Source organism: Electrophorus electricus, chromosome 13, assembly GCF_013358815.1.
Source record: "Electrophorus electricus isolate fEleEle1 chromosome 13, fEleEle1.pri, whole genome shotgun sequence".
Lineage (NCBI taxonomy): Eukaryota > Metazoa > Chordata > Actinopteri > Gymnotiformes > Gymnotidae > Electrophorus > Electrophorus electricus.
This window is the reverse complement of record NC_049547.1, coordinates 10,787,692-10,802,079: the sequence shown is the minus strand read 5'-3', so window position 1 is coordinate 10,802,079 and position 14,388 is coordinate 10,787,692. Positions and strand designations below refer to the sequence as shown.

The 14,388-nt window shown below is 42.2% G+C and overlaps 1 protein-coding gene across 6 annotated transcripts; it reads left to right on the top strand.

Moving 5' to 3' along the window:
• Positions 1–124: 124 nt before the first annotated feature.
• Positions 125–14,030, top strand: shprh (SNF2 histone linker PHD RING helicase). Of its 6 annotated transcripts, none has more exons than XM_027011190.2 (28): positions 125–1,207; positions 1,548–1,656; positions 1,790–2,008; positions 2,150–2,228; positions 2,387–2,537; positions 2,740–2,833; positions 2,955–3,205; positions 3,576–4,253; positions 4,918–5,169; positions 5,292–5,370; positions 5,478–5,641; positions 5,837–6,093; positions 6,327–6,448; positions 6,554–6,642; positions 6,762–6,854; positions 7,501–7,608; positions 7,692–7,834; positions 7,913–8,086; positions 8,250–8,312; positions 8,437–8,800; positions 8,910–9,011; positions 9,448–9,519; positions 9,697–9,885; positions 11,542–11,634; positions 11,887–11,973; positions 12,144–12,322; positions 12,428–12,508; positions 12,620–14,030. In XM_027011190.2, exons 1-28 carry the CDS (start codon positions 656–658, stop codon positions 12,714–12,716), a joined length of 4,941 nt encoding a protein of 1,646 aa, XP_026866991.2. In that variant the 5' UTR covers positions 125–655; the 3' UTR covers positions 12,717–14,030. The 6 variants fall into 6 exon arrangements, with proteins under 6 accessions (XP_026866991.2, XP_026866990.2, XP_026866989.2 ...); XM_027011189.2 differs by having other exon boundaries at positions 1,527–1,656; positions 2,955–3,199; positions 3,579–4,253; XM_027011188.2 differs by having other exon boundaries at positions 1,527–1,656; positions 2,955–3,199.
• The last annotated feature ends 358 nt before the right edge of the window (positions 14,031–14,388 follow it).

Here is a 14,388-nt window from a genome sequence, read left to right as displayed (position 1 = left end):
TGACCGAAAAAGTAATCGCGGCACTTTAAAGACTGGGAGTTACTATAAAAACGGATCTATAGTGCCATCTACTGATTCGGATGTGAATATCATTGCGCTTTGTTTGGGTCGAAAATACGTCACATCCTGTATTTTAAACATGGCGGATTGTTGTAGGGTATTAGACAACAATACTGGACGTGAAGTTAAAATAAAGTAATTTTCTGACAGTTATTTTGTTTCTGCAAGGAGGACAGTTGTTCCACAATTGAGTAAATATTGCACGAGGCTTATTTAACATTTCATTGTAATACGTAGGTTAACTAACACGGTGATGGCGATTCGCTTCTCGGATTCCTTGCACAATTACACTGATCTTACGCTTAGAATTAGGCTCATTATGCTTTTCTTGTTTATGCAAAATGTGTCTCCAGAAAAGTCATGTGCATTGCACATCACCTGCGATGTATTACATTGTACGTGCTAGAACGTTAGATCGTGTTGATTCTTGTATAAATCGGACTACTGATTTTGCAAAAGTCTCAGTGTAGATAGAATGGAGAGCTTCTTTCACAGATGGGGGCATTGACATTGGATGTAATGCTTAGACAGGTATAGCAATCTTTGGATGTTAAAGTATAAAAATAATTTTAACTCAACTCTGTAAGCTAACAAAATGAGCAGCAGAAGAAAACGCGCGCCACCCGTCCGCATGGATGAGGAGTCTAAGAAGAAACTGAACTGGAATATGCTCGAGGACCGGAAGAACGAGGGTGATTTGGAAGTCGGTGAGACCATTTCTCCGGCTTCTGTGAGCTGTCAGCTGGTTCTTGAGGACAATGGGAAAAATGTAACCTGCAATTTTTTTCAACCACTTGCTGAGAAAGAAGAAGAACCAGAGTGCTCTTTCCAGGACTCCTCTTCTGAAACCACTGAGCTTTATGTGGTGCCCTTGTCTTCTGTGGACCTTGGGTGGAACGCACTCATTGGAGAGTTAAACCTCTGTCTGAAAGGTCCAAATGTTCCCATTGAGGTTTCAGACATTACTTTATGTCTGCAGCAAATTGGTGATGCTTTGTTGCTGAATTATGCCAGCTCAGCGCTGGATGAACCCAGGAATTTTCCTGTTGAGTTCTCCCTTGGTGGACTTTCACTGGAGGATTTGGACTGGCTGCAGAAGAGGAAGGTGATCCAGTTGGGCCACTTGTCTGTAGAGGGAGTACTGAAGGTATGTGCTTATCTGTTGAGTGTCTTGTGCACAGTCCAGACACACAGCTCGGCGCTATATATCAGTGTATAATGTGTTCATGAGTTTATGCTTCACAGATCTTTCAGGGTTTGGTAGGTTATGAATCTGTTTCTTAATTTAATGTGGTCTTCGGAGAAACCTACTTAATTTAATATTGCTTCTATTTTAGGATGAGTCTATATGGAAAGATCTGTATGGAAAGAATTGCATGTTTTGGACTGCATGAAAATTTCAAATTTAATTTTATGTTAAAATAATAAAACAAGAAAATATATTTTTTTTTAAATTTCTTTTACAGCTGAAAATGTTTCTTTTGGAGGCAGGATTGGGGCGACCAGAATTTCTCAGTGAAGGAAATGGACGTATAAGAAGAACCAGTCAGCTGCTGCAGAAGCTGATGGAGTTGTTTTATGGCTTCATCATCCCTGGTAGCCCTTCTGTTTATGCTCAACTGGATTCTCATTTACAGAGTGTACTTTATTTTGAAAATACAGTGTCCGTTTGTGCTCCAGCATTGTGAGGTCACATAAAACCTTAATGTGTAACATTTTCTTGTGGCAGAGATCATGGAGAATGAGGAAGAAGAGTGTGACACGGACCTGGAGCGGCAGAATGTGGAGGAGCTGTATGACTATGTTAGGCACCTCCACCAACGGGAGGAGCAGGAGGAGAGCTTTGATGTGCAGCATTCTGCCCTTGTCCCAGTGCTGCGACTGTACCAGAGCCAGGCTGTCAACTGGATGCTGAGGAGGGAAAGGTATAAGAGAGAAAGTCCTCAAGGTACCATTATCACACTTCTACACTTGTTCTCTCACAGCACTAAGTCTTATTAGGAAGAGACGACTTTATGTTTTCATTACACATAAATATATTAAAATTTAATCAGATATGATTTTACATACTGACATTTTTCATCAACAGAACAAACACTACATTTCCTTTGGAGGGAAGTGGTTACAATGTGTGGAAAGAAGCTGTTTTATAACCCCTACACTGGCTGGTAAGACAGTTGTGTCAGTGATCCAGCAAGTGTTTGGCTTGCTGATATATGTGCATTTCTTGCAAGAAACTGTGCAGAAATCAATGAGTGTAGCAATTATCTGAAAGGGAGGCTAAAAGCATTTTTATATCCTGCCTGATCCTTTTCAACTTGTGTAGTCTGATCCAGGAGTTTCCTCTGGCTGGTCTGGACTGGCCTGGTGGGATCCTTGCTGATGAGATGGGTCTGGGGAAGACTGTGGAGGTGCTGGCCCTTATCCTGTGCAACACCCGGCAAGGTGTGAAGCAGGGTGCTCTCACTTTGCCTGTGGTGAGTGGGGCCAAAAGTCAAAAGTTAATATCCACATTTCTCAGTACACGTTTTACTAAGATTTAAAGAGCTACAAACCGAGCCGCTTATTTGCCTTCACAGTATGGTTTCCTGAGATTTTGTAGGAGAGTAACATAATGCATGGGTCATGATGTGTGCACTGGTGTGAAAGGGTATGGTTGAGTAGTCCTTGTGTTCTCAGGGGAAGTCAGTGAACTATTACGTCCCTCCACCACCGTTAGAGCGACAGAGGAAGCGGACTGAGGTGAAGCCCAGAGAGAAAATTACCTATCCTGGTACGATGGCCAAACATAAAATATCCTACCATGGCAAGGGTTCATGTTTGTAATGCAGGAGTGCATTTATTGTAGTGTGTACACATATTTAAAAATGTAATTATCTGTATTCTTGTTATAGCTGTACGTGTGATGCTTCTAACTGCTATTAAGGAAGTGAAGGTTGGAAAAGGATCTTCGGTCAATGCTGTTTTCACATACCTCCGGGATATGTACAAATATGACCCACTGAAGAACCGCAGCCACATTAAGAAGGCATTGACCAAACTCCTAACTGAAAGATTAGTGGAGCAGATCAAAGGTCGAGGTCTAGCCGGGTCGTTCAAACTGGGAAAGAACTACAAAGAAAAGAAGATGAAACCTGTGGTACCTGTGTGTATTTTTGGCATTGTTGAGTACAGGTGGTGGAAGAAACAATGGAAATACCTTTTGTTTTTATGTACATTAGTAATATAGCACGCAACTGCATTTTGTCTTGAGATCAACTTCAGGGTTTCTTGGAACACTGTTATACAGTTTTGATCCTGGTTTTTCTGTTTTTCTTTTTTCTCTTTCTTTTGGTAGATCCAGTGGAAGTTTTCATGTTTCTGTCACTGCTTGTCTTTTGGGCATGTGCTGTTCCATTGTTTTGTCCACCTCCAGTGTATTTGCAAATATTTATTTACATAATGTATGTGGTTTAGAATGAAGGTTTTAGTTAATTGCATTTAATGTTCTACCATTTATTTTTCTGTTCTTTTAGAAGAAGTCACCTAGAGAGGTTGTCCCCAGAAGAATCTCTCATCGATGTGCAGGACAGGAGCGAGAGGCAATAACGACCTTATGCAGCACAGCCTCTGACTCCATGGACACTCTAATCAGCACGGCTCCTTCTACCCTTACAGAAGAACCAGAGGAAGGGTGTGGATCTCTGTCAGAGTCAGAAGCACTTGGTGACAAACCCAGTAGCCATTCTCAGCCAGATAACTGCACCACATCCCAGGCACCTTTACATGACCACGAGAAACAGAGAGCAGACACTCCTGCAGTTAAATCAGAGCCAGTGGACATGGGTGAAAGTGTGCAGCAGGAATCACATGGTAGTCCAGGTTTTCAGTCAGTTCCTCCAACTCCCACTCGAGCATCTGTGGTCCCCTTCAATACACCCGATTATCGCTTTGAGTGCATCTGTGGCGAGCTGGGTCTGGTGGACTACAAGGCTCGGGTACAGTGTATAAACTGCTTGCTGTGGCAGCATGCAGAGTGTGTGAACTATAAGGAAGAAGATCTGGAGACAACACCATTCTACTGCCCACACTGCCTGGTGGCCATGACTCCTGTTCCCACTGGGGCCACACTCATCATCTCCCCCAGCTCCATCTGCCAGCAGTGGGTGGAGGAGATCAACCGACACATCCGCTCCTCCTCTCTCCGAGTATTGGTAAACATCCAAGATGACAAAAGAATTTGACAGAGATGACACATTCACTCTGGGATAGATGGATGGAAGGATGAAAGGATGGAGGAATGGATGATTGGAGGGAGGGAGGGAAAAAGTTCTTTATTAATCCTTGAGGGAAATTGTTGTCACAGCAATACACAAAGTACGTTAAGCACTATTAACACAAAATTCATAAACAACACAGTTTCCAGACAATGGTAATGAGGTAATTTGAAAGTTGTATGATGATAAAGTATCAAGTTATTATACTAAAGTGTCATTGTTTAGAGTATTATAAAGTACTAATCAATAGTGGCCAGAAGAAAGTTGAAACAAATAAATAATAAATACAGTGCATGTAAGGAATGCAGAAATGTCTGGTGGCTATACACTGTCCTGAGTGTTGTTCAAGAAGCTCAGCTGACTCCTGATATGTTATCCAGCATGGTTGCACCAACCAAGCAGGAACAAAATTCCAGTTTGGATGCAAATTTGGACACTGTCAAAGCAAGTGATTAATTCTCATTTTTATGGAGAACGCTTCATGTGCATTAGGTTTCTGTATTTGCATTATTGGTAAATTATTATATATTTGGACATTTACCATATAGTAGCACTTTTGGGCTTTCAGAGAAAGTAGAGCCTAGCTGGGTTTGTCTTGTAGGTGTACCAGGGTGTGAAGAGGCACGGTTTCCTTCAGCCTCATATCCTAGCTGAGCAGGATGTGGTCATCACCACCTATGATGTCTTGCGCAGTGAGCTTAACTACGTAGACCTCCCTCACAGTAACAGCAAAGATGGGCGACGCTTCCGCAACCAGAAGCGTTACATGGCTGTGCCGAGTCCCCTGGTGGCCGTGGAGTGGTGGCGCATTTGTCTAGACGAGGCTCAAATGGTTGAGTGCACCACAGCTAAGGTGAGCTCATATTATGACGTTCCCAGCCACAGAATGGGGGCTGTTTATGGGACATATCTGGGTACAAATGGAGGAGATTTGGTTGAATGGAAAACTTGTTTTATGCACTCTCTACTCTGCAGGCTGCAGAAATGGCTCTGAGACTCACATCCATAAATCGCTGGTGTGTAAGTGGAACACCTGTACAGAGAGGTCTAGAAGGTGAGTTGGAATTGGACAAGTCTTTTAAGTTTCTGTACAGAATTAAGCTCAGTGGTGCACTTTCTTTTCATTTACCAATTTGTAACTGATGTGATAATGCTCTGCAGATTTGTATGGTCTTGTTCTGTTTCTGGGAGTTGACCCATACTGGGTGAAATACTGGTGGGAACAGCTGCTCTATAGACCATACCGGCGTGGCAACCCAGGCCCACTCTACAACATCATTGGCCAGTTGTTATGGCGATCTGCCAAAAAAGATGTCATTGATCAGGTTGTTCATCAACAAATTTTCAAGCTCCCTGACGAACAGGAGCTTTAAAAAGCACTTTGCTCACTGATACACATTATCATTAATGCACACTGTGGATTTATTTGCCTGATGATGCACATTATTGTTACCCCCAAAAATTCAGGTGATGCTGTCCAATTAGAAAATAAGTGTTTTGAATTTTGGTGTGAATTTCAGATCCAAATTCCCCCTCAGACAGAGGAGATCCATTGGCTGAACTTCTCACCGGTGGAGAGCCACTTCTACCACCGGCAGCATGAGGTGTGCTCACAGGATGCATTGGTCAAGCTGCGCAGGATCTCAGACTGGTCCCTGAGGCTGGGCACCCTGGACCGCCGCACAGTCACCACCATTCTGTACCCGCTCCTGCGTCTGCGCCAGGCATGCTGCCACCCCCAGGCCGTCAGGGGAGAGTTCCTACCCTTCCAGAAGAGGTCAGTGACATGCTGCTTGCCAGCAGTCTCCTCTAATTGTCAGTAATACCCTTCAGTGTGGGCCTCAATTAGCTGAGATATCTGGAAACAATGAGAGTTGAGCAAGGATTAAAACCACAACTGTGCTAACATGGTCAAAAGGAGCAATCCGTGCATAGAGCTTCAACCTTTTCCACCATTTAATCATTTTTGATATCACCACCGATTCCCACTCTACTTGCTGCTTGACTCAGTACAATGACGATGGAGGAGTTGCTGAAGTCCCTGCAGAAGAAGTGTCGCGTGGAGTGTGAGGAGGCACACAGGCAGCTTGTGTGTGCACTCAATGGCCTGGCAGGAATCCACATCATCAGAGGTACTCTGGTCTAAAACACCACCATACCTCTCTCTGCTCACGTGGACAAAAGTGCAACAGAGGCCTGGTTAAAACTCTTTTTTTTTGTGCATGTGTGTCTGGTAGGTGAGTTTGTTGAGGCAGCGGAGATGTACAGAGAAGTTCTTCGTTCGTCGGAGGAACACAAAGACCGGCTTAAGACAGATTCACTGCAGGTGCAGCTCTCCTCACCTTCTCTACAGGGATAATCCAGTTCCACAGGGATTTGAGGGAAGGTTATGACTTTAAATGAATGTTCATGTTAACTTCAGAGAATCTTTTATCCTAAATATAGAGACTTCATGCTACACACAATCTGATGGAGCTGTTAAGTGCAAAGCATCCTGGGATACCTCCTACTCTTCGAGATGACCGTTTGAAAGAGGAGGTTAGTAGTTTATACTTCCAATGGAGGTTTAATGAAAGGGGCTTATTTTTCATGCCTTCAGAAAAAAGGCTTCTCCCCTGCACCACCTGGAACAAGTGGAAGCACTGACGTAGTAGTACACAGCTTTAAAGAAGACTGTAACTGTCACATAACGATGCCCCCCCCCCCCCTTATTCCTAAACCTGCTCACTCCACTCTATCCTCCCCCTCTTCAATCCTAAACCTGCTCACTCCACTCTATCCTCCCCCTTTTCAATCCTAAACCTGCTCACTCCACTCTGTCCTCCTCCCCCAGGTTGCCGGCATTTTTTTTTCTGTGCTCTGTGAGTGGAAGTTGGAGGGAAAATAAAGAAATAAGAAGCGTGAAAGGAAGAAATGTAACAAAGTCCTTCTATTAGCTTCAGCATTTAGTGAAGGTGTTGTGGATAGCCTGTGGGAGACCAAGCAGGCTTAGTTGGAGTGGCTGTCCTTAAGTGTGCCCTATTCCCTGATCTAGATTGCTAACTTCGTTCCAAACAGAGACATTGTCTTGCTGGGGACTCCTCTTGAAAGGAACACCATACAGGCGAAGGAAAGAATGAATTCAAACCCCTTGTGCTGTCATTTTCTTGAGCATGTTCAGTTATTCAGACTGTGCTGTTGCTAGGCGGAGCAGCTGAAACAACACTACATGACCAAGGTTAGCTCTGAGGTGTCAGAAGCCCAGCAGAACCTGCTGCCTGTTCTGCAGAATATTAGAGAGCTCAAACGCAAGGTAGGACCCTCCCAGGAACCTCACACTGTTCCTCTACACCATGTGTGCAGAAATCAACCAGGTTTCTCTCTGACCTGTTTTAGGTGAACCTACGCTCCCCTTGGTGGTTGGATGTCATCCAGCAGGCTATTCAATACTCCATGGATGATGACTTGGTTAGCCGCATCCAAAATGAGCTCACTTGCAGTTACAAACAGCAAGACAACAAACTCTCGATGGCAGAAAAGTAATATAGCTGAAGTTTTAGTACAGTTGAACTGTTAAGTTTGTGTGATACTTTATTCATCCTGATCTTTCTTCTCAGGTTCCGGGATGCCCGAGGTCTCCAGTTTTTGCTCAGTACTCAGATGGACGAGCTGATGAAATCCCAGAAAACTGTTCAGGATGCTGTCAAAAAGCTTGAGGCTCCACCATCTCAGGAAGTCATTGAAGAGGCAACTGCTTGTCACTTGAGACCAGTGCGTCTTCCACTCAACAAGTAAGAACCCATCAGTTGAGATGATTTCATTTTGTAGCTGTACCTAAGAGCTTACAAATCAGAGTATTTCAAAGTTAGACTTGGGTAAAGACTTTGGTCTAGTAAAACTATTGTATTCCTCAAAATTTGGCACATTTAATAGGCTTGGATAATTTGTTTCCAGCTGTGTGTTTTGCAAAGCTGATGAACTCTTCACAGATTATGAGTCAAAACTGTTCTCTCACACGTAAGTAAAAAACAAAACCTTTTTGAATATTTTAAAGTGAAACTTACACTTCAGATTTCTTAATAAGTCATTAATTTATAAAAGGGACCTTTTGAAAGAATTTTGCCTGTATCATCTGCATCAGAGTTAAAGGCCAGACAGCCATTTTTGAAGAGATGATCGAAGATGAGGATGGCCTGGTGGATGACAGGCTCCCCACTACAAGCCGCGGTCTGTGGGCTGCTAGTGAGACAGAGCGTACCCTCAAAGCCATCCTGTCCTTTGCTAAGATCCGCCGCATTGAGCCTGAGCTCATCGAGGAGGGCGGTGCTTTCATGGAGCTCTTCGAGGCCTGGAAAAAGGAGTATAAGGTGCTGCATGAGTACTGGATGACTCTGCGGGATCGCGTGTCTGCCATAGATGAGCTGGGCATGGCGACTGAGCGCCTGCGGGTCCGCCTCCCTGACGAGCCCCGTCCCAAAGTCCTGCACATCATTGAGCCACACGAGGTGGGTGTCAACGTGCCAATCCGCGCTATCCTAAGACGGAACCAGCCGACTGCTAACACTGCCTGGGCCTGTGTGTGTGGTGTTTGTCCACCTGTTTCCGTGGGTCCAGGTGGAGCAGAATAGAGTGAAGCTGTTGAACGACAAGGCTGTGGCTAAATCGCAGGTGCAGAAGAAACTCGGGCAGTTTCTTTATCTCACTAATTTAGAGAAGGTAAGAGCTGAATGTGCATTGTATGTTCTATACATTTTTTATATATATATATATATATATATATATATATAAGTGGAATTTGGAATTTGCAGTACTTGTTAATGGTCTGCTGTGTTGGATTTCTACATTTGCTGAAATATTAAGGGAAAGATTATATCGTTTAATGATAGGAGTTATTGGACTGGACTATTGTAAAGAGACATGCAGCCTAACAGCATTCCCTGAGTTGGCAAAGTGCCACAAAAGTTCACGTTCCACCATTGTGCCAAGCCATGTGACCAACCAAGTTAGCATGAGTTAATATGCAGTCAGATATATCCACCTGTTCCAGTAGTTGGACATTTAGAGTTGTGTTTGGATTATTTCTGAAGTTAAATATTCAAATTCCTATTTATTGAACAATAATACTCTTATCTTCACTGCTCCATTGTTCCAGTCTCAGGATAAATCCACAGGAGGTTTGAATCCAGAGCCATGCCCCATTTGTGCCCGCCCTCTGGGCCAGGAGGTGAGAAGAAATAAAAAATGTACACAGCACACAGCAGGATCGTACATTTGACCTAACACATGCATGAAGGTGTGACATCAGATTACACTCTATAATAGCACTTTGTGTGTAAAGCAGTGTTGGAAAGCTTGTTGTGTCTGCCAGTTTGGCTGAGAGTGTTTATTTTGTGTTTTGCAGTGGGCAGTGCTCACCTGTGGACACTGTTTCTGCAATGAGTGCATTTCCATCATCGTGGAGCAGTACAGCATCGGCAATCGAAAGCGAGCGATAAAGTGCGCTATCTGCAGGCAGACCACCTCCCACAGTGAAATATCCTACGTCTTTACCACGCAGGCGGCCGACCAGGGCCAGGAAATCCCTGTCAAAGTCAGTGCATTTCTGAGTGTTTCTGCCATGACAGGGATAAGCCTAATCTGTTATTACTGAAGAGTGTGATCACTTTACTGTCTACTTTGTTTGGTGTTTTGTTTTGTTTTTTTGGGGGGGGGGGGGGGGGGTGATAGAAACATAAATTCCACTATTGAGGTGTCATTTTAAGAGGAAGTTTGCAGAATCAGTTTTATTTACCAGGTGCATTACACATAATGAAGAATTTGTTGGGTGAGTAAACACTAAGGTTATTGATACACCTACCTACAGTAAAAAGCACAAAATAGAGAATATCCTTAAATAAACTAAGCTAAAGCAAAAAAAATCTTTGAAATTATAACAGATTTTAAAAGGAGTTTAGAATATGTTTATATGGGCATAGTCTGGGGAGACATATGATACAAAGACATATACAGTATAAACAGTTAAATCTGGTAGATGGAGCATTTGTGTATATTTGTGTCTGACTAGAGGTGAAAAGATGACTCTGGGGAGAGGGGTCAGGGGTTGTCGGGTTGGTAGGGCTGGGGGCTGTCCTTTGCTCTTTTAAATCTACAGAAGTTATTCAGGTGGTTAGTGAGCTGGTGATTGTTGAGTTCGGGGGGCTTCTTTCAGTCTGAACTCCTGGAGGCCTTTTCAGACTTGTGGTGTTAGCAGAAAACTAACTTCTTTTTTTCGCTTTTCTGAATATTCTCTCATTGCTGCTTTAATCTCCTGTATTTGGCCTCTTTGTAACCTTCTTTGTTATCCCCATTCCTGAGTGCTACCTTCTTTTCTTAGCTCAGAGGCATGGGTTGCCATTATTGTTCCTCACCCATCTTGTAGAATACAGCTTTCTTCACAGAAACTAATGTTTGACATCACAGTGTCTGTGTACTCTAGCAGCCCCTTTGTCATATCTTTGTGGATGCTGCAGTTTGTCTTGCAGCTTTACAGTGGCTTCAGTGTTCCACCCCTTCGCTGAGGTAATAGGCTTATCGGTTTGGATGAAGTGAATTAGATTGTGTTCAGAATGCCTAAGAGCTGCTGCATTATGCAAGATTAAGCTCGATATGCATCTTTAATAGTGGTGTAGCAGTGGTCCTGATTTTTTTTCTTCCCTTGTGGCACAAGTGACATGTTGTCGATACTTGGACATGTCCTTCATTAGGTTAGCACTGTTCAAGTATTTTTCTACTTTTGGTCTATTAGCTGTTTTAGTACCCCACAGGTTTGGGGTAGGATGTACACACCAATGAAAATGAAAGAGGTGAACTCTCTAGGAGAGTAAAATAGTTTAAATTTTATGAAATAGATTCTAGAACATGAACTGCGATCAGGTCAGAAAACCAGGTTTCGGTAAACGAAAGAGCACATGTTGAAAATATTCATGGTTTTGTTGAGAAGAATATTTTTCATGTTGTTATGCAGGGAACATAATTTGTTGGAATGTAAAGAGGTACTCATACTTTGCCCAAGACATGAGGGCATCGGTGTGCTTACCTATCAGTTTCTCATAAAGTTAAGATGTGTGAGGGCTCACTGATTCACTCATGATTCAGTCTTGATGACATTAACAAACAGAAACACGCACAGCCAGCAGGAGTCATCCTGCATCTAGCACTTTGTTTTGAAGCATGTTCAATTGGAATTCTGGAACCTTGTGCCCCATAGGGAAGTCACTCCACTAAAGTAGAGGCTGTGGTTCGAGCTCTCAAGAAAATCCAGATGACTGACCCAGGAGCGAAATCCCTTGTTTTCTCCACGGTAATATTTTCTTGCAAAATTTTCAGAGCATCTTTATAAGATTGCAACAATGTATATTGAACTTTACCATCCATGTTGCAAATTAAAAGTATGTGTCATGCTGAATCCAGAAATATATTCTTTACCAATAAATAATAAGCAATTATATGAGTGCTGTCCATATTTTTCATGTAATGCATCTTTATAAGATTGCAAGGAGGAAAATTACCATGCCAGGCTAGACAAAATGACATCATCTTATATATCTCCCAGTGGCAAGGAGTGCTGGACATCATTGCCAAAGCACTTTTTGACAACAACATGGAGTTCTCACAGATCAATGGAATTCATAAGTTTCAGGTTTGTGCTTCTATTTATTTCTGTGTGGTCTATGTGACTTCTCTGTTTGGCTGTGGATTTGACTTTGATTGTGTTTTCATGCACATATTGAAACTTCATTTCTTAAACTAAGCCAGCGATAACAGTAGAACAGTTGCCACTTGATAATACATGTGCAATTTCCTTTTCAGGAGAACTTGAGTTCTTTCAAATACGAGGAGAAGATCAACATCCTGCTGTTGCCCCTACACACTGGCTCAAACGGTCTGAACATCATTGAGGCTACACACGTGCTGTTGGTGGAGCCCATCCTGAATCCTGCCCATGAGCTGCAGGCCATTGGCAGAGTGCACCGCATCGGCCAGACCAAGTACACCGCTATCCAGTCACCTCATAGGACACAGGAGGATGCTGGATATTCTACAGGGAATATTTTGCCCATTCATGCCTCATCCACTGTTTTTCTCCTTCTTAGACCCACTTTTGTGCACCGGTTCCTGATTAAGTCAACTATTGAGGAGCGCATGCAGGCCATGCTAAAAACAGCAGAGAAAAGGTGAGAGAATGCGCTACTGCTGTGAGGCAAGAGGAGGATAGTTTTCACATTGTTCCTCTCCGTAAGTGTGTACAAACCCCCTATCCCCTGGTCCTTTCTGTTCATTTCCAGTCATGGAGCCACGGCCATGAAGCATTCGGAAGCCTCTGTGTTCACCGTGGCTGACCTTGCTGAACTGTTCACTGAGGATAGTGACACACTGGAGTGATTCTCTGATCCCAGCCACACAGTTTGGCTGGTGAGCATCAGTGTCAACAAGGGAGAGTGAAGAGGACCAATCTGCACCAACCAGCACATAGGCCCACCATGACTCCCAAATATTATGGTTTGCACTTTGTGCATTTCATACGGCAATTCCAGTGGTGTGGTTGATTTTTAAATATTTTATTTTCTTGGTGTCGTGCTCATATCATACTGATTATGTTGAAAAACATGACATGCCGCAGAAAAACAGAAGAACAGTAAGCCTATTTGCAAAGCAGCAACAGTAGGACATGTTTTTGAAAAGTAGCAGGGAGGAAGTACCCAGGGGGAACAAATAGCATATAGAGAAAATAAAATTTAGTCCTAAAACGTAGACAAAAGGTAATGGTTGCTGAGTAGAAAAAAATCCAGAGTGTGTTGTGGCAACTAGGCAAGAGGCAAACCACCCAAAACCATAATTTCTTGAAATTATTAAGATACTGGAAAACATTTTAAATATGTGAATCACACGGTTTATTGCAACAGCTGATGCCACTTGAAAATTCAGGCTGAATCACCCTTGCTAATATTTGAGAATATAAATAAACACTGCCTGGTAGGTCGTTGTTGATTGTAGATTCCATGCACAGTCACATTCCATTCCATTACTTTTTCAAACTGGTAAGATTTATCCACACTCCGCCATCATTGCAGAACCCAAGCATGGTTAATTAATTTTGGATCAGTTTTCTTCTGGTTAATGCTACAGTCCACATTTTGATTTGCACTTTTTTGCATTATATTAAAAAGATTCCATGCTTGACACTTCTCAGCAGCTTCTAAGGATGACCAAATTTTTCCTTGTAAGTTTCTAAATTCTCATTATAATGGTGATCAGAAGGACTGCAAGACCAAAATCTAAGAAAAAAAAAAAATTGTTCCTTTTTTTAATGTAATTTTTATTTGTAGCAAATTTCTCATTTGTTCATAAATTGTCTTTCTGCTAAATAAAAAGTAATGTATTTTGATGTAAAGGTGTTACATGTTTAATAAGAAAACCACTGGTCTTACCCATCTTGACCTTTCCAGAGTCTCCTTCTGTTGTTTGCAATGGGTCATCCAAAATAATGTGAAGAACCCATGAAAATGTTTTACCTATTTGCAAGACAAGACACATTATTCAATGTATATAAAACTTTATCCATTTATCACTGGCTAAAGATAAAAGTTAAATAAATGTTTTCTTTCTTTTGGGCTGTATTGTACACAGTTATGTTATTATTTATAATATTAGAATTGTTTTTAATCTGTAACTCATTTATAAATGATGATGTGAAAATGCTGCTATTTTTACATGGTCTATTCCCATTACATCTTATACTGGGATAAACTTGGCTAGGTCCCAGATTTCTGCCAATTTTCTGTTCTAAAATTCTCCATATTTTAAATTTCAGAAATGCCTAAAAGAAATACAATCTACCAAGTACTACCATCAGTTTAAGCAAGACGAAAGTGATTAATATTATGTACAACACTAAAATCCTTGCTCTAAGGTACATGTGTACAGATTTGTTACACAATGTAATGAAATGATGTCATGTACATGACAAGTTTGATGTAGTTTCTAGTAGGGCTCTGTTTGTTTTGACTTTAACTAGATTACTGGCATCTCCACACTCTCCGTCCACAAAAATTTA

Excerpts from the sequence above, each read along its gene's own strand:
- shprh (XM_027011186.2), top strand. The coding sequence starts at position 656 with ATGAGCAGCAGAAGAAAACGCGCGCCACCCGTCCGCATGGATGAGGAG. Across the intron at positions 8,313-8,436 it reads TCAAAACTGTTCTCTCACAC|AGTTAAAGGCCAGACAGCCA; the intron begins GTAAGTAAAAAA and ends CATCTGCATCAG. Across the intron at positions 9,012-9,447 it reads ATCTCACTAATTTAGAGAAG|TCTCAGGATAAATCCACAGG; the intron begins GTAAGAGCTGAA and ends CCATTGTTCCAG.